This window comes from Medicago truncatula, chromosome 4 (genome assembly GCF_003473485.1).
Source record: "Medicago truncatula cultivar Jemalong A17 chromosome 4, MtrunA17r5.0-ANR, whole genome shotgun sequence".
NCBI lineage: Eukaryota > Viridiplantae > Streptophyta > Magnoliopsida > Fabales > Fabaceae > Medicago > Medicago truncatula.
In genome coordinates this window covers 50,611,849-50,631,818 of record NC_053045.1, presented here as the reverse complement: position 1 = coordinate 50,631,818, position 19,970 = coordinate 50,611,849, and the positions used below count along the sequence as shown (strand labels likewise).

Genomic DNA, 19,970 nt, shown 5'->3' with positions numbered 1-19,970 from the left:
GAAAGTTTGATTTAAGAGGCTTTTCGCATTACATTTCACATAGAGGAATAACATTCCTATGGGGTTCAACCAATGTCACATGTCCAACATACAAAATGAAAGGTTGTATGTGATGACAAGTAACAAGGTGCATGGTGTACACATGATGTAGTATATGAGTAACACATGTCATGGTGCATACATTACAAGAGACGCGTGGTGTGTTGCATGCATTGCAAGGACACTTCGTGTTTTGTATGAAAGACAAATGACAAGTGTCTTCATGCATGTAAGACAACTTTGACTTGCTTCTCCTATAAATAGGACCATGAGCAAGCATTCACAACACACCACAGGATAAGAACAACAAAAAGCAAGAGAGAGAGAGAGTCTTGCTCAAGAGAAAACTCATCCTCACAAAGAGTTTTCTTGTGAGAGAAATAGTGAGCCAATTTGTAAGAGTGTTCCTTACAAATTGAGAGATATATTGTAGTGAGATGCACCTAAGGGTGAAGTTGTTGTATTCCCATTATCATTATAGTGGAAGTTTTAAGAGGTCCAAGGGTCCCGTGATTTTTCCTTTCTCACATTGAGAAGGTTTTCCACGCTGAAATTATGTGTCATTACGTTTATATTTTACGTTTTCGCTAGTGTCTATTTTGAGTTCACGGGGGAAGGAAATTATACACGCAACAATCCCTTCATGATAAAAAAAATAAAATAAAAACATATAGGTTTTAAAAAAATATATACAAATAGATATAACATCAACACTTTCAATTGAAAAGTACAACAAACAGATGAAATTTCAAAATTATATCTTCATTCCACTTCCACAATGAATGTCCACCAGTTATATAAAAAAAAAGTCTTAACATAAGCGACTCTTTTGATTTTCATTGTAATGTTAATTACTTTTTAATTGTATTCATTTAGTTTTTTTTTTTGGTACAATTGCATCATTTAGTTATTATCATCCATGTCAATCCCAAGTCAATATTTTTACTTTATATTTATGATGATAGGGACAAAATATATTAATATTTAACCAAAGTAATTTAATAAAAATATAATTTTTTGGGGGGAATAAAAATATAATTTTCTCTCTTTCATTCATACACTGTACACATTTATCAATCTTTTTTGAAATTATGATATATTCATCTACAAACCCGCTATTTCTTGTGCTCCGAGCTAACCATACTGCTTTATTTATTTTTTTTGATTTTTTCAAGTATGAAAATTATAAATTAAAACTATTTAATCATCAATTATAGGGTGCTAAGAAGGACAAATCTCTCTCTCTCTCTCTCAAAAAAGAAGGATTTTGATTCAAGCAGCCATCGAGTTGGGATGGAGCCAATAGGTTTAAGGCAATATTACTTTGGGAAAAGTACTAAAATGTGTTAGGTTGGACATGAAGCATGTGAAAGTTTGGGAGTTTGGATATGCCATGCCTTGCAATCTTTGCAATCTCCCTAACCCCCCATTATGATCAGCTTTAGGAGCATAAATCTCACAAGCACCATTTGAGGGAGTGATGGAGGCCACTTCAGCACAATGATTCATTTATCATGGCCTCCAACTAAGCCTTGTGTAAACATATTGTTCCTTGGGTCCCAATGTCGAGAACCCGAAAGTCCTTTACATTCAAGCAGGATCGTTTAGGTGCCCTTTGCCAGTTGTAGCATAAGAGTGTACCTTTACATATGATGATTTCAACTTTTTACAATGACGAATGGGGGGAAATGGAAATGATCCCATTATACCTGTTCTTTTTGTTTCTTTGCAAGAAACTTTCATTTTCCTTTTGTTGTATTGCTGTGAAATAAATAACTTTGGGTAGAAGTCAATGAAATAACAACAATTTTATTACAAATAAGATAAGATAAGATGAATTATATTTTGACACAAACTTATGTATTAACGATATTATTACACGGTTTTTTGTTTCTTGGTTTCTCTAGAATGTTTGGTTGAAAATTCGCTCTTCAACTTTGATGATCTAGATTCGATACTCTACCATACCAAAAATACAAAAATAATACAATTTAAATGTTTTTCTATTATTTTTTTATCTCTCTTCCAATCAAATTAACATTTAAATTGGATGTTTTTTATATTGTCTCTACACAAAGACTACTTTTTTGTGTTAAAATATTATGGCTCGATGATATTTTAACATTAAAATCCGCTATATAAAATACTAAGATTTAGAAGACTCACTTCTACTGCATCCAAACAAATTATCACCTTTTTACAAATTTTGTTTGTAAACCATTAAAATGGACTAAAAAACTTTTAAATTATTCTCTCATCCAATTATTTAGCCCCCCAGTTAACACTCCTGTTAGTAGTCCCTAAACTATAAAAAAAAAAAATACATCGATTTAGTGTCTAAATCATCATGAAAATAATTAATTAGTCCCTACACATTCAATCTTCTTTGTTAAATTCCTCTTATCTTCCATAATCCACAATCAGAATATTACACGACGACAATTCAACACGAGGTGGAAAAATTAAAGGTCCGCATGAAGGCAAATTCTACGGTACATCTACTAAATTTAGATGTATTGGTATACCAAGTCGTAAAATTAATAATAAATGAGTTGTTTTTTTGAAGAAAAATAATTATTTTCTATCATTGGCAACTATAATAATTAAATTTTATTTATCAAAAGCTTCGATGAAATAAAATTTAATTTTTACGAATTTTTATTACTTGAATATTGATTATTTTTTATAACAAAATGTAAATTTTTTAATATAATCCTTATAAACAATGAAATGATGTTTTTTCTTGTGAAATGATGTTTTCTAAAATATAAATATTGACAAATAGCTTTTTATTTCATAAAAGTGATCGTTAATTTATAAATTTTGTAAAACAAGAGTACCGGTACACTAAAATTTGTAAGGCAAACAACGTTGTTATGCTCATTACTAAACTTGTTGAAGAGATAAAATAGAACTAAGATAGATCTTTTTTATCAGAGGTTGAATCAATCATCAGAAGAAGAATTAGACCAAAAATTAGGATCAATTCCGGAAAAATAAAACTTCCATCGAAAACAAGCAAATGAAAGGCTTTCATAAAAATTCTCGTAGACTCGAGAATGAGATTTTCATTATGTACATGTCAAATCATGAATTAGTAATTGCATCGAATCTCCAAAAGAATACCAAACATTCCTCTTTATTTATTCTTAAGCAAGTCCCCAAAAGTGCTTAGTTGAGCCATCATTTCTATTTTGTCTTTCGTTTCCATAGATATATCGATTAATTCCGATTCTTTTTCTATTGATTCTTTTCCAATTATGTATGGATCCATACATAGGTCTACGTGTGTATATAGATCCTACTCATGGATTAACGAAAATGTGCAAAAGCTCTATTTGCTTCTGCCATTCTACGAGTCTCTTCCTTTTTGTGTATGGCATCGTCACTCCCTTTAGCAGCATCCACTAATTCGGAACTTAATTTGAGAGCCATATTTCGACCTGGACGTTTTCGGTATGCGCCTAATAACCAACGAATGGCAAGTGCTTTTCCTTGTGTGGATCCTATTTCAACGGGAACTTGATGAGTCGATCCGCTTACGCGTCTTGCTTTTAATGCTATACCAGGAGTTACGCCACGTATTGCTTGACGTAAAACAGATAGTGGATTTGTTTATGTCTTTTGTTGAATCCTTTTCGTAGCTCGATAGATAATTTGATAAGCCAATGATTTTTTTCCGTGTTTCATAATACAGTTAACCAACATGTGACATATAAAAGATTTGCATGGAAAAAATATGAAAAATATACTTACAGCTATTAGAGCATTTACGCTAATAATGTGTTATGATACTTTTGATTCGAGATTGGGAGCCTGTTTATTTTGACACAGGTCCTTTTAGGCTTTTTTGGTGGCTCATCCGATAGACGGGATGTTGATTTGTGGTCGAATCTGAACGTTTGTAGCAACAAATCAGTGCTTAATTGAACCCTATTGGTGGTATTGGAAAATTGAGGAGCTGTTGTTAGGGGTTTTGGCATGTTTGATGTCGCTGGGTGTTTTGATTCTCTCTTGGTGTAGCTCTCTTTGATTTGTCCAAATTCACTGCTCTTAAAACTAGTGCTCAAAGGTGTGTTATACGGTTTTGATTCAAAACAAAATTGACCGATTACTTGATTTATAACGTTGTCGATCAAATATTTATCTGTAAAATTAGGCTTGAATTCAAAAATAATAAGAAAAAAATATGTATACGTAATCATGTTTGATGTTATAAACACTTTTGGACCTACTATCTTAATGTTAAATGGTCTATAAACACTTTTTAACGAAGTTGGCTGAAAAGATGGATGACAGTGTAAATATTATATGACTTTTTTTTTTGAACAAGCATAAATACTATATGACTTGAATGACCAATTTATAACAAAAAATAATTTAAATGATCAATTGGTGACAAAAAAAAACTTAAAGGAATAATATATCATAAACATATAACTTAAAGACCACGGGAGGTATTTGATGATTATTATACTATAGTTTTATGGAGAAAGTACAATGGTCTAATGAGCAAATGATTAATGGGCATTCTCTATTTATAACAAAAATTTTACAAGTTGTTGAGATGGCCGAGTTAGTCTAAGGCGCCAGATTAAGGTTCTCGTCCGAAAGGGCGTGAATTCAAATCACACTCTCACTCTCAACAAATATAACTTTCTTATTTTAATGTTTTTCAGTATTTAGCAAAATCTGAAAGCGCTTTCCATATGAATAAAATAATGTTTCGATTTGTACCAAAAAAAATAAAATAATGTTTCGATCAAAAGGCTGTGGCTTTTTTTCCTTTTTTTTTTTTCTTCTAGGGACCAAAGGCTGTGGCTATTTATGGGGTCTTTAATAATTATATTATTTTTGTTACATTTTAATGTATTTATTCTGAATGAATAAAAAATTATTTTTGAGAGGAAAAGAGTAAAAAAAAAAATGTAAAAGATTTTGTTGTTTTATTTGTTTATTTGAGTACAAAAACATTCGTTTTATTTGTTTAAGAGCTGCTAATATAAGATGAGATATGTTTATTTTGCCATAATTAAAGTTTTGGGTTCAAACTTATGCTTCATCGTATGAAGTGTTTGTGTGCAAGAGATATATTTTTTTACCAGGTAGTCTGGTGGAGAAATTCTCTTTTTAAAGTGAACAAGTGAGGTTCTGAGGATCGAATCCCGGCCCCTGTACATACGAATATATTGTCTTTGTCATCTGAGTTAGCTTATGGGTACTCACACGAAAGAGATCTTTTTTTTTTTTTTTAAGAAGTTAAAATGGAATTTGTTTAAAACAGAGAATCCTAGCAAGCACGAGAAATGCTAGGCTAGGAGACTTAAAAAGTAACATAAAAAGGAAAAGTGTCTCGTATATATGTGGAACACCCAAACAAACATCATGCATCAAATACAAACTTCTACAAACAAACCAAAAACACACACCACTGATGACCCTCGAAGCCAATAAAAATTAAACATCAAACCAAGAAGTCATCTCTCAAAACCAAAGTCTAAACGCCTGCACAATAACATAAAAAAATCTTGTACCAAACTGTTGAAAAACCTCTTCAAAATAACCATGAAACCTACCACAAACTCATGTAACCGCACCTTAAACAAGTCACAGTGTCTAACATCCATGTATTGAAAACCTCATCAACAACAAACTCATAGAAGAAAACCCACAAAAAGCATAACCACCACTAGCCACCACAAGCATCACCACCACCACCAAAATTATCTTTAACCACCACAAAAACCACCATTAATCCTCACTAAAAACAAGCACCAGACACCACGAGCATCACCACCAAAAATCAACACCAGCCACCACAAGCATCACCGCCAAAAACCACCACAAAAGACCCAATATCAACACCATAGAAAGCACCACAAACCAACACAACCAAAAATCAACATACGAGCTCTTCAACATCATCACCACAAACAAAACTCACCGTCACATAAAAATTAGACAAAGCTGTATGAATTAACCTCCCCTTACAATATTTTTCAATTGATGGCTAGCGTGGTTCACAATAGAATCGGTACAAACACTTAAAAAACAAACATGGCGTGAACATGTTCTGAAGGTACCACGAAAACATGTAGTATATATGTGTTCAAAAAGCAAATAATTGTGCATAGTATCGGCAACAATTTTGCTACCTCAGGATTCAAATTCTATGAACCAAAAATGTCTTGATTTTCTGGTGGAAATTCTCAATCTCTTGATGGTTCCAAATTGTCCAAAATAAGCTTTCGCCATCTCCATCTCTTAGAAGCCATGTGGAATCAAACCAATATACAAAACATGGGAAGTATTCTCCAATGGTTTGCGACTAGGACCAGCTTCCAACGACAAAAAATCAGCACCATGCTCAAATGGATAGAATTAAATGGCAATGGCTTTATACCACACGAAAGAGATCTGATTACACTAAAACATATTCGCTTTGATTTTCTTGGCAATGGCTTTGTTCTTGTCTACCAATCAATGGATAAAATTAAATGTTTTATGATTTGTATTATTTAGGCTAAATTAAATCATAAGTTATTTAAGTTGTTTAATTGTAACAAATTGATCAAGTTTTTTCATACCAAGTCTTTTAAGTTAATTAATTGTAACAAGTTAATCCTTTATGTTTTTTTCGTATCACTTAGGTCATTTAAGTTATCTAACCGTAACACCTTAGGGGATTGCATATCTTAAAAATGTATGTTATTCGGTGTTTAAATGTTGAAATTAAATAACTTAAAAGGTCATAAATGATACGAAAAATATTTAAGAGACTAACTTATTACAATTAAATAATTTATTGAATGCGTTTTTGTTTCTTGATCGGTAAACTCTTGATATTTCCTATTGATGCATCGTGACTTTATCGGAAGATGTTATATAGTCTATTTGACTTATGATGTCGGGCCTTTTATATTGATGAGTTAGTACTAAGGTTATTTTATGGTTTACTAGATATTTTATTTGTAATATTTATTTTCATATTTCTTTTTGAGGGTTGTCCTATTTCTTTTCGAGGCCATGTCGGGGCTGAAAGTAAACTACCATAAGAGCTTGTTGGTTGGTGTAAATATTGATGAGTCATGGGTGCATGAGACCACCTATGTTCTGACGTATAAAATTGGTTGGTTACTGTTTATTTATCTAGGCCTTCCTATTGAGGGCGACGTCAGCCGTTTTATTTTTTGGGAGGCAGTAATTGACTGTATTAAGGTTAAACTGTCTGTTTGGAAGAGTAGAAGTATATCTTTTGGTGCTCACTTGATTCTCCTTAAATTTGTCTTCCTGTCCGCGCCCTTTCTTTTTTCACAGCTCTCTCATGTATAATATCCTCTCTTGAGTCTATTTTAATTATATTTTTTTTTGGGTGGAAGTGAGGATTGTAGGAAAATTGCTTTGGATGATTGGAATTTTATTTGCATGGGTAAGGAGTCAGGGGTTTGGGGGTGCGGCGACTGAAGGAATTTAATATTGCTCTATTAGGTAAATGTTGTTGGAGGTGTCTGGTGGATAAGGAGGGTCTGTGGTATAAGGCGTTGTCGTCTCGTTATGGCGAGGAGAAGGGGGAAGGATGGATATGCCCGGTGGAGGGAGACTGTGAAAATTCGTGAGGGGATTGGTGTCGAGGGAGGAAGTTGGTTTGAGGAGAGTATTGAGATGAAAATTAGTAATGGTTTAATTTTTTTTTTTGTTCGATTGTTGGGTGAGGGGGGTGGGGGGGGCTCCATTTAGGGAGAGGTTTAGGAGACTTTTTGATTTATTTGTTAATAAGGATATGACAATGGCGGAGATGTATTCTTTGGGTTGGGAGGAAAGAGGGGAAGCCTCGGGGTGGCGTCAGCGGTTGTTGGTGTGGGAGAAAAATTCAGTGGGGGAGTGTAGGACTCTGCTTTCTAATGTTACATTGCAAGCCATTGTTACAGATGTTTGACAGTGGCGTCCTAATGTGGGTGATGGTTATACAGTCTGTGGTGTGTATCAAATGCTCACGAGGCTGGAGATGTATAATACTAATACCGATGCAGCAGCTATCGCAGTTTGGCACAAAAATGTTCCTGTGAAGGTTTCAATTTGTGCATGGCGTCTTCTTCGCAACAGGTGGCCTACAAAGGATAATTTGGTTCGTCGCGGCGTCTTTCCGTTTGATTCTCAATTGTGTGTGACCGAATGTGGTTACAATGAATCAGTAGACCATCTCTTAATTCATTGTCCCACTTTCGGTGAGCTATGACAACATATCAAAAATTGGATTGATGTGTATTCAGTGGATCCCCAACATATAATGAATCATTTTATTTAGTTCGCTTACTCTTTGGGAGGCTTTAAACCCCACCGATCATTCTTGCAATTTATTTTTCTTTGCAGTGTTTGGGTGATATGGAACGAAAGGAATCAGGGGATGTTTTCTAACAATGCTAAAATAATTATGCAGCTTATGGAAAAAAAATCAAAATTACTTCACTACAGTGGCTAAAAGCTAAAAATGAATGATTTCCTTTTGGTTATCATATGTGGTGGCAGCAACCTCTTATCTATTTAGACATTGATTGACTGTCTTTTTTGTATATATTCAAGATACTTTGCTGTATTTTGCTTTGCTCTTCTATGCGCGCCTTGTGCCAAAGAGTAGAGCTCTCCCTTTGTGGTAATGTATCTCATTTTTGTTTGTTAAAAAATATATATTTATTTTCATAACTTACTATTATTTGCATCATCAAAACCATAGCCTTTTTGTCATTCCTCTATTCTGTTATATATATTTTTTAATAGAAAATGCTAGCATACTAATTGTTAATATATTTCTCTTTGTCAAGACTTAAACCATGAACCTCACCTCTTTTAATCCTTAAACCAATCGAACTACCTAACTCTCCTTATCATCTATATTGTTAACATATAGTTTGTTTCGATTCTCCACGAATTCTACCCATCATTATTCCGATGTTAAGTTCCCAAAAATTTGGAAATGTGCTTGCTTTGTTTTTGGTATTTGGTTCTATCGAAAAAAGAAAAACAAGGAGTTTTAGCTCGAAATTAAAATTCGGAGTTTTAACATTTGCAATTGAAATTGTATCTTGAATTTATTATTCAGCTTACTTTTAAATAAATATATTTAAATATTAAAAAATTATATTTAACTCCATTTTATTCATAATGGATGTATAAAATTATTTTATTTGATATTAATTAATTTGTTTTTTTAGAGAAATTTAATATTGATTTGTGTCAAGAGACAGCTAAACACGATGTGGATTTTATTCACACATGATACTAATTATCAGAAGGATAATGTTAATTTATGTTCTAAGGACACATGTTAAGAAACTTAAAAGAAGAAATATTTTATAAAATTTTGTGCATTCAACTCATTAAAAAATTAAAGATTAAATATAATGCATACATTCCAATGAATTATTTTTATATTTGTTTCATTAACTTGTATCTTAAGGGTACAACTTAACATCCTGCTTATCGGAATAACGAAGAAAATGTGTAAAAGGAAGGCCCCCACCCCTAAAGAGGAAGGAAATGATCTCATGAGTGTTAGTCAGTGTGGCACAATCATGGTCAGCCCCTCACTATATTATTAGGCCATTAGCCACTTTCCCACGTGCCAACCTGCCCTTAGCGTGGCCGGAGTTGCCAAATGCTTGTTTAGAAAGTGGTTCTTTTTAATTTTAATCTCTACGTACGGGACATGCATCAAGCCCTACCAAAAAGCTACGATCAAATTATAAAAAATGATAAATGCTTTTAGAGCACTGTGAGATATTTTTTGCATAAAAATTGATATAATTATTATTCAAGACAAAATTACGATAAAATAAAATTTCAAGACAAACTTTTATTTTATGCATTCTTAAACAATATCATTAAATGAAAAATAAAAATAGTATTCTTAAACAACATCATTAAGGCATTTAGAATATAACACTCATTTTCTCTTTCTCTCAAGATATACATCTATATAACAAGACAAAATTACGATATGGTAATTTTTCAAGACTAAATTTTATTTCATGCATTCTTAAACAACATCATTAAGTGAAAAAAAAAATAGTATTCTTAAACAACATCATTAAGGCATTTAGAACATAACTCTCATTTTCTCTTTCTCTCAAGATATATATCTGCATAGAGTGCATACCAAACATTTTTCATTTTTATAAACATATTATTTATCCAATGACTTAACACATAAATTAAAAAAGAAAAAGATATATTAGTATAACATGTTTATAAATATGAAATATGTTTTATTTTTGGGTCGAAATATGAAGTATGTCTTTAATTAAGTAGGCTAATATGCCAAAATGGATCTTAATTTTTAAACATGTCAGATTTGGATTTCTACAAAGATTAGTTTGACGACTCAGCCTACTCCTTCCGTTGTCAATTATAAGCAAATTTTAATTTTTTTTATTCATTCAATTAATGATATAGTATATGACAATGAAAGGAGTATATGCACCATATTTACCGGAATGTGTTACAATTACCTTGGAAAAAATCAAACATATCATTATCTCTATAAGTGCTTATTTTGATATATTTTTTTACCAAAATTATAGCTATGACATATTATTATTTTGGGTCTTGTTCTCTTGTGCCCTAAGAGCACAAGTTAAGAAATCCAAAATCACAAGTTTTCATAAAAAAGAATAAAATTTTGACTTTAAAAAGTTGAATAAAGTTGAATGCACAATTTTTAAGACAATTATTTCTATTTTAAATTCTTTAGCATATACCCTTGGGGTACATGTTAGCATTTACATATTATTTTTTACTTGCTTAGATGGCCGAGTCTCTTGTCACTGCAATCAGTTACATGTTGGTTATTACTCCATGCGTTTCAAAATGAGTGTCAATTTAGTCAATTGCACACAAATTAAGGAATATAATGAAATAATCATTAGACATAACACTTTTACTAAACTACTCATACTTTATAAGAAAAAGACAAATTTAAAGTTGTATTGAAAATTGTGTAAGAGAGAAGTTGAAGTATTTATTGAGGGTAAAGTTGGGAGAAAAAATTAAAGGTGCATTGAAAATATAAAGTTTTTGAAATAATTTTTTTTTTAGGCTTAATTGCACTTTTGGACCCCTATCTTTCCAAAAGTTGCGGTTATGGACCCCTAACTAATTTAAATACAAAACAGCCCCCTATGTTTTGATTCTTTGGTAGTTTTGGACCTCCAAGGCAAAAAAAAAAAAAAATTGACACGTGGCACTTCACTTAGGGTGCCACGTCAGCGTTGATCGAGTCAACAATGGGCTGGGGGTCCAAAACTGCCAAAGAATCAAAACATAGGGGGCTGTTTTGTATTTAAATTAGTTAGGGATCTATAACCGCAACTTTTTGAAAGATAGGGGTCCAAAAGTGCAATTAAGTCTTTTTTTTACTAAAGCGACACTCATTTTAAAACGGATGAAGTAGTTTAATTGATTTATAACTCCTCATTCAAAGTTCATATTAATTACCCTACAAGGCTACAACAAGTCTACAATGTGTTAGAGGCGGAAAATGTTAGATATCAAGAATGATTTTATCAAGAAAGATTCAAGAATGACATGACATAATAATCATTCTTAGATTTGAGTCTCATTTGTTAACCTTTCGTAAAAAAAAAACATAACACTCATCACCCCATAATTTCCGGCCAAATTGAGATTTTATTGGTTAACATTAATTTTAGGACAATTTCTTGATAAAATCTAAGGGTGATTATTCTGCCATGTCATTCTTAAATTTTTTTTGATAAAATCTTTATTGATATATAGCAATTGCTCGTTAGAGGCTTCTATTAAAAAACTCCAAATGATTTTACCAAACTTTATGTTTCGTACTTGGATAAAGATGACAATTATCAAATCTTTCTTCAATCTTTAATGATATTTGATCAATAATACAACTTTTTGAAAGAGAATTCACTTTAAATAGCTGCATGCATGTATATTTTTTTTTTCCCTTTTTTAAAAAATAAATAAATAATTGCGTGTGCATAAAAATAGGATTGTTTGGTGAAATTAATAACAACTAATACATTGGCCTAGAAATATGATTCTTCTTATTACCCTAGCTGTGAAGAATTAATCTGTTACGACCCTTAAACCTGAGATAATTTAACTTTGTTTATAGGTTTTGATTTCTCACTTCTTCACCAAGGCGCACGTGCGACTGTAATAATTATTACACACATCATGTCATCTCTGTAAAAAGAAAAGGAAAAGTCAAAATCCATTAAAATATTCAGTGAAACCAAAAAGATAGTACTACAAACTTTTCAGTATATCAATTTTCAAACACACCACACCAGTTCCTCACATCCCATCCTAATAAAACGCGATCCGTTATTTTCCCTCCTTTTTCCCTTTTCATAACGGAATTCCCACGCTTTAAACTCCTTCTCGCCACCTTTTCAACTAAATTACTCTTTCGCCCTCCTAGTACTAGCCTCATTGAAAGCACTTGCATCCCTCTTTCACATAATTGGAAATAATAAGATGATTTTAAATCTAATTATTAGCACTATCAACTTACTTCCCCTCTTTTCCTATTTATAAGAAACATTTGACTTTTTAGATTCATTGCATAAATGATATATTTGGTCTATATTCTAAACGAGATACATTAATTACACAATGAATCAAAAAAGTTAACTTTTTCTTATAAATAGGATCGGAAGAAGTACAATACTCCTCTAAAAAATTAGAGTAACTATTTTTGTTCCAAAATAAAAATTGCATTTTTTGTTAAAATTTGATAAGTTTAGGTTTTATTTGCAATTAAGAATGTGAAAAAGTCTACATCTTTAAAGTGTCTACACTATTTGCACCAAATTTATTCAATCTCTAGGTGATACTCGCTCCGTCTCATAATAACTGAGTCATTTGCAAAAAAAAAAAAAAAAAAAATGTACTAAAATAACTTAGCCATTTCACCTTTCAATACAATATTAATTACATTTTTTCCTTTATAACTTTAATTAATATTACTTTCATAATTTCCAATTCAACATACTCACTTTATGGAGAATGCACCAATACTTAAGAAGTGCACTTAAGACTATTTTTCTCTCTCATTTATTTATACATTTTTCTTAATACGTGTGAAATGAGCTTTTGGTTCAATTAATCCGAGACGGAGGGAGTGGATTATTTACTTTTGCTAGTATCATTTAAACTCAAAACTAGCATGATTTTTTTAATTTTAAAAATTACAATAAAAAACGACACCATGTTGATAAAATTACGACACATTATTAATCATACAAATTATAAATAAAAAAAAAATATTAGACCAATACGAAGGGTGAAGTAGTAATTTCGTAGATCATGGTGTTTATATATTGGTTCCCGCTACGGGGTGTTGAGTCCATAACTCGTCCTTCAATTCATTTCATTCCTTTCTTACACAATTGAAACAGCTTCCTTCTTCCAATTCTCCTTCTTCTCTTCTCTGTTCTCTCCAATGGAAAATCAACTCAACAAAGAACTCAACCTTCTCCCACCACCTCGTTCCGATTCATCCCTCCTCCGTTTCCGATCATCCTCAAAAACCGATCACAGAGCTCCATCACTTGACCTCCAGCTCTCAATCAGCGTCGGTCCGCCATCCATGCTAATACACGACGGCGTAGAGACGCTGAAATGGGAAGCGGCGGAGCAAATCCGGCTCGCCGCGATGGAAAAGGCGTACGCCGAGAGAGTTAGGGAGTTAACACGGAGGGAGATGGAAATGGCACAGTCGGAGTTCGCACGTGCGCGACAAATGTGGGAACGTGCGAGAGAAGAAGTTGAAAGAGCTGAGAGGATCAAAGAAAGAGCAACGAGACAGGTTGATTCCGCTTGTATGGAGATTACCTGTCATTCTTGTAGGCAGAGATTCAGACCAGCTTCCGTCTAAACTCTAATATTAATCTCTCGAGTCAGATAAGACTGCAATCAGTTCAAAGCTTTGTTCTCCTTTCCCTCTTTTGATTCTCTTAACATATCTTTGTTTAGGAAAAAATAACTCGATCAATATTTTAATTAATTAACAAGTTTTTTTTTTTTTTTTGGTTTGGATTGTGATGTACTGGACCCATATGGTTTGTGTGAAATAATTAGTTAATTAATTAATTGGGTGATTGAGTTAGTTACTTATAAGTGCCGTGTTGTATATGTAAACGTTTCATCTTAATTTGGTTCATTTTGATATTTTGTTTGCGGGTGTGTATTTTCTCTTTCTGGTTAATGTTATATGGATGGATCAAAATATCCAGAATGAAGATGTGGTAGTAGTACCTGATGGATCAACATGATTTGTTGTGAAATTCGAATAAACTTGTTATATTATGTATATCGAAACATGTAATCGAGATACCACTGGACATCTGGAACGTGATCAAGTGGTTAGCCGGATAATGGTAATCTGGTAGCAAGCGGTCTACCAGATAGATTCTAATATCATAAAATTTTACATTATCAATTTTTAAAGCAAAAATTATCTACAACTTATAAACACATATTCATGTTATATCATTATTGATGTCGGAGTACGGTTTTAGCTATGAATTAGGTGATCCCCTTGCCAATGGGACCTTGGTTGTATTGGGATTAAATTTGTTCCTTCATTAAAAACTAATGAGATATATATTGCTTATATTGGGTTGGGTCTAATTAATTAGAATTAGAACTAGAACGTGAGGTTGTGATCATTAACTATAGTAATTTTGTAATGTCAGAAACATGAAACATGGGATGGAAACTGATCAAGAATAATTTAACAGGATGTGGACAGTAAAGATATACGTGGTGAAAAGTTGGGGATTTCGATAACGAAAGAACAAATGAAACAGAACAAAAAACATAGTAATAGCACCAATCACACATATATATATTTAGCTGTATCCGCTTGTATTCAACTTGTTAACTTTTCCTCATTCACAAACCAAAAACCCACTACCCCTGTTTATCTAGGATATGATTTTTTTGACTTAAAAGCATCGATATCAAAACAGTGATCGAACAGTACTAGTGTCTTCGTTTTCAAAGATGTTGCAAGACTAGATTTAGCTTCATATGTCAGCAACTTTTTGTCACTATAAAAGCTTAGATTATGAGAAATAAATTACACCATTAATGTCGGCATAAATTTATAATAAGATTTATATATTTGCATTTATAAACATGTTGCCTTGAATTGAAATAACTGGAACTACAGCTAAAACGGGTGAAGGGTGTGATGATACAATAATACATAAGTCACAATTTGATTCTATTATGAAGTTAAAAAGTATCTAGTGGGCACATATCATAGACTTTGTGAAAAAGTTCATCTTAGAAACGTTAGGAAGGCATGAGGTCGCAATCATGATGACCTAAATAGATTTAGATTCCACACAAATGTGTTACACAATAATTAATTTAATTTAAATCAAGTCTAATGAAATAAATTATTCCAAGATCAACTAGCTAACACATGTGAATATGTGTATTTTTTTCTGTCTAATGACTAGAATTCAACTTTGTGTGGATAAGTGGGGTGTCCGAGATTCAAACCTCAGACTGTGCATATAAAAATGCATGTTATTGACAACTGAGTTATTATTTTCATAGGGACGTGTATTTTTTAATACTAAAGATCTTGATGTTGAGTTAAATGTGTACCGGGTACTCAATTTAACTCTATATATAATCTATTTTATTACACCTTACGAATTGGCTTACTAACTACTAGTGGTACCAACGTACAACTGCACAACTTGCTTCAAAAGAAAGCTATTTCATGTTATCCATTTAATAAACATCAATAGTATGTGCACGTTATTCATATGATATGATGTTAGTTAAATATATATTTTTCAAATGATAAAAAAGAAACATACATTCTAATCAAGAATCTAAAAATATAATATCTATATATTATTGCATAATTATATGGGGACAGCCTGAGAACTATGCATAATAGTATATATTTTGTCAAAAAACTTAAGAACTATATATAGTGATATTTTTTTTAAGAAAACACTGTTAGTGAATATAATTCTCTTTCTCTTATGATAAGTTATATAAATAAGGAGGAGTGTTATTTAAACAATCAATTTGGTTGACAACTTATGCGACAACCATAATTTATAAAGAAAAAGTAAGTATTTACACGGAAACCAAAACAATAGAGAGATAAAGTAAAAATGATGTGAATATGTGAGAGAAAATTATCACAAAATAGATGTTCAAATATCATTTCTCACAAATCAGCATCATTTAACACATCAAAATCAAAGCTTTGTATGTAGCTGACACTACAACTTGAATTATGAATTTCTCATGAAGCTTCAAAATCAGCAGAACATGATAGAGTATTATCAAAGATAACTAAATATGAACCAAAATGAGTACATGTTCTTGTCCACTAGGAAAACTAGTGTTCTTTTAGGGTCTTCCTCTATATGGATAAAAACTTGAATATCAACCACATAAAAACAATAATGTAGTATGAATCTTAACTTAGTTAAAAACATAAAACTATATCACCATCATATGCATGAATAATGATCGATAAAACCGTACTCCGACATATGACCTGCTAAAACGCAGTTAAATTGTCTTTTATATTTTATTTGGTTACAATCATAGAAATGCTAGAACAATCAATCAATTTCCGTTCAGAAAGTTGAAAGCACGATAAAGATGTAGGACATGTATATACTGATCCATCAAACTAGTCATCATGATAAAACCTTAACATTTGTCTTTTCAGTTTGTCCTCATATAATTGTCAAGTGATACTGTTTATATATTGCTGGAATTGTGGAGAATCATACATATATCTATATTATCAAATAATTTATATGATGCTTACATGCATGAACCATCATATATAGATAAAGATACATCCTTTCTAATTATTTCACAGTTGATAACTATGACAAACAAATCTTCATCGGCATTGCAGGGATATGCAGTGCACAACACACAACAGGAGAATCCGCATTGATATGTTAGAATTCTGATTCTTATGGGATCTGGTGCATTAGTAGTAGTATTGATATGATTGACGACGATTTAATAAAATCACAATGCCACAACAACTTTTATAAAAATCGTGACGACTCATCGTGATTTTGATATTTGTTAAATACAATCCATCACAAAAGATACATATTTCAATGAAAATTTAGCTTATCGTTTATAGGTTAAGGTTAGTAATTATTAGTGTATATTCGGAATTACAATAAGATTTACCGAAACAAAATTCGTAATTTTGTTGAAGTTTTAAAATGTAATTTTTGTGGGATGAATTACAATAACAACGGTCAAACTTATCGACTATGCAATGAATTAAATTGTAGCTAGAATTCAAACTTGTCAATCATCTTGGAAATGAAAGGAAAGAAAATAATGAATGTTGATCTTATCATGTGAAGATTTCAGGTTGAGGAAAGATGTTTAGAGTGACATAAAGGAGAAAAACATTTCCAAAAATGAGGGAACCATTTTCAACCTCTATCTTGGCTGGGAAGATGAAAAGGAAAAAATGGAATGGAATGATATGAAGATTGTTCAATCAAATCACTTAACCAATCAAGGAAAAAGGTGGCTAGCTTCCCAAAGTGTAGGAAAGTTCAGATCTGTAACACTAAAAAACTCTTCTAGGGTGGATGCTGAGAGCAAATGCTCATGTGTCGACCATAAATTGTCAGTAAATCGAATTATCAAAAGGCAAAAGCTGTCGGTAAATAATTTTTTATTTAGCAATAAGTAATTTGGATATTCATGTGAGATATGGTTTAGATTAATTTTGAGATAAAAAATCATTAGATTCAAAGATTAAAATACATGGTTTGGTTGGACTTGTGTTAGATGACTCCTTTAAAAAATATGGTTCAACTAAATGTGATTTAGTTTGTATCAATTTTCGTTTGACCTAAATTCTAAGATGCGATCATAGCAGTACTAAAACATCAGATCTCATCGGAACTCTGCGGTTAAACTTGCTTGGACATAAGTAGTATTAAGATGGAAGACCTCTTGAGAAATTTGTGTTGCATCTCTTTCGTTTTTTTTGTCTAAAACAAATGTAATTGTAAAAAGCAGTATTAATATGATTGTGAACCAGTTTGAGGCAACATATAACATTTTTCTTTTGAAAGATTGAGGCAACATATAACATATAATGATTGATTATGTATAATACATATAAAACAATTATTAGAATATAGTGAATAAACCATAGTTAGTTAATATGTAAATTATGGTTAGTTATTTGTTTAGGTAGTTAAGAGTTAGTTAATATTAGTAATCATGAAATTCTAAGGATAAAGGTCATAGTGATCGGCTAGAAAGAGAGCATAAGAGTATTTATCTGGGAGATACCCATAGAAACTCATAGTAGAATGAATAGATTTGATAAAAGATAACAAGATAGTACAATTGTGAGAACTATTTATAAGGGTGAGTTAGTCTAACTAACTCTTAACTACCTAAACAACCAACTAACCGTAGTTTACATATTAACTAACTATGGTTTATTCATTATACTCTAATAACAGTAAAAACATAGGTTAAATTAAACTAATTAATAAGTATTATTAAAAAAAATTAAAATAAACAAATATCAAATTAATGAAATAATTGTAAAAAAAATATTATTGTAATATTTCATTCTTATAAAAAATATATTATTAGAATTATGTATTCGATTTGTTCCAATTTTAAAAGAGGAATACAATGGACAACTTTCACAAAAGGGCATTCAATCATATTCGATTATATATGATTTATCCACTTTTTATAAACGAGTTTGCGGTTTTTGATTTGGATATGAACACCCTTACTAGATATTTCTCACAGCACACTTTCCATCATTGGACATTACAAGAATTTGATTGATGGAATTATTAAGGGTGTTCATGTCCTTACAAATAATTTATAAAGATAGAAAATTATTTTATCATTCAATAATTTAGAGATTTTATTTAGTGATTTTTAAGAAAACGCTATTTTGTTTTGTCTATCATAATAAAAAGGAAAATCACCTTTTTAAATAAAATTGTCTATTAAAAATGATTTTTAAGAGAATCTATTAAAAACAATTTCTCATTAATAATGGTGGTTGAGTTTAACAAAAGAGGTCAGACTTCCACAACGTGGTGAAATAAAGTTTAAATTTAACTATAAGAGATACCTACTTTTAATGTCTGACACGTTTCAAATAAGATAACTCTAACAAAACAGGTCTATTGAAAAACAAAAAAGTCACATTGAATGTTGTTTTTAGAGTATTTTTTTTTATTCTAACTTTTTTGAATGTGGTAAATAACATATGAATGAAAGCTTTATAGCTCTTTTTTTTTTTTTTTTTTCTAGTAGTCTAGTGGCTAGAGCTCACACAATTAAATGTGGAGAAGTGGGGTGTCCAGGATTCGAACCCCAACCTCTGCGTAAATTATGCAATGTCCATATCAATTGAGCTAAGCTCACAGGGGACAAAGCTTTATAGCTCTATCAAAAAGAAAGAAAGATATTTTATTGCATAGAATATTAAATACGTTGCATATATAGAGCCAGAGAAAGAGGGTTGGGATCTTCATTTATCAAAATAAAAGAACAGTTCCGTTTTTTTTTTCTTTTTAAATAGTCTAATGACTTAAAATTTACCTAAATTAAATAAGTGACGTGTTCATTGTTCGAACTCTAATCCATACATTACAATGCATTGTGTTAACAATTGAATTAAGTTCATAGGAATAAATAAATGAATGGTTATACTTAGAATGAAATATATATATATATACAAAAAGTCGATAATGTATTACAATAGTTTTTTAAGACCAAATTGATAATTTTTTTTTTTTGTTATTCTTTTAAAAAAGCTAAACTAGTCTATCGAAATCGACATCAAAAAAAATCAAACCTAAAACTTTGAGAGGAGCACA

The 19,970-nt window shown here is 31.3% G+C and overlaps 1 protein-coding gene and 1 pseudogene across 1 annotated transcript; both read left to right on the top strand.

The window, feature by feature from the left end:
• The first annotated feature begins 13,413 nt into the window (after window positions 1-13,413).
• Window positions 13,414-14,247, top strand: LOC11415627 (zinc finger protein SHOOT GRAVITROPISM 5). The gene has a single exon (XM_003608765.4). The coding sequence runs from the start codon at window positions 13,520-13,522 to the stop codon at window positions 13,952-13,954; it is 435 nt and encodes a 144-aa protein (XP_003608813.1). The 5' UTR covers window positions 13,414-13,519; the 3' UTR covers window positions 13,955-14,247.
• A 3,722-nt stretch (window positions 14,248-17,969) lies between these two features.
• Window positions 17,970-18,086, top strand: LOC112421559 (uncharacterized; annotated as a pseudogene).
• The last annotated feature ends 1,884 nt before the right edge of the window (window positions 18,087-19,970 follow it).

Excerpts from the sequence above, each read along its gene's own strand:
- LOC11415627 (XM_003608765.4), top strand. The coding sequence starts at position 13,520 with ATGGAAAATCAACTCAACAAAGAACTCAACCTTCTCCCACCACCTCGT.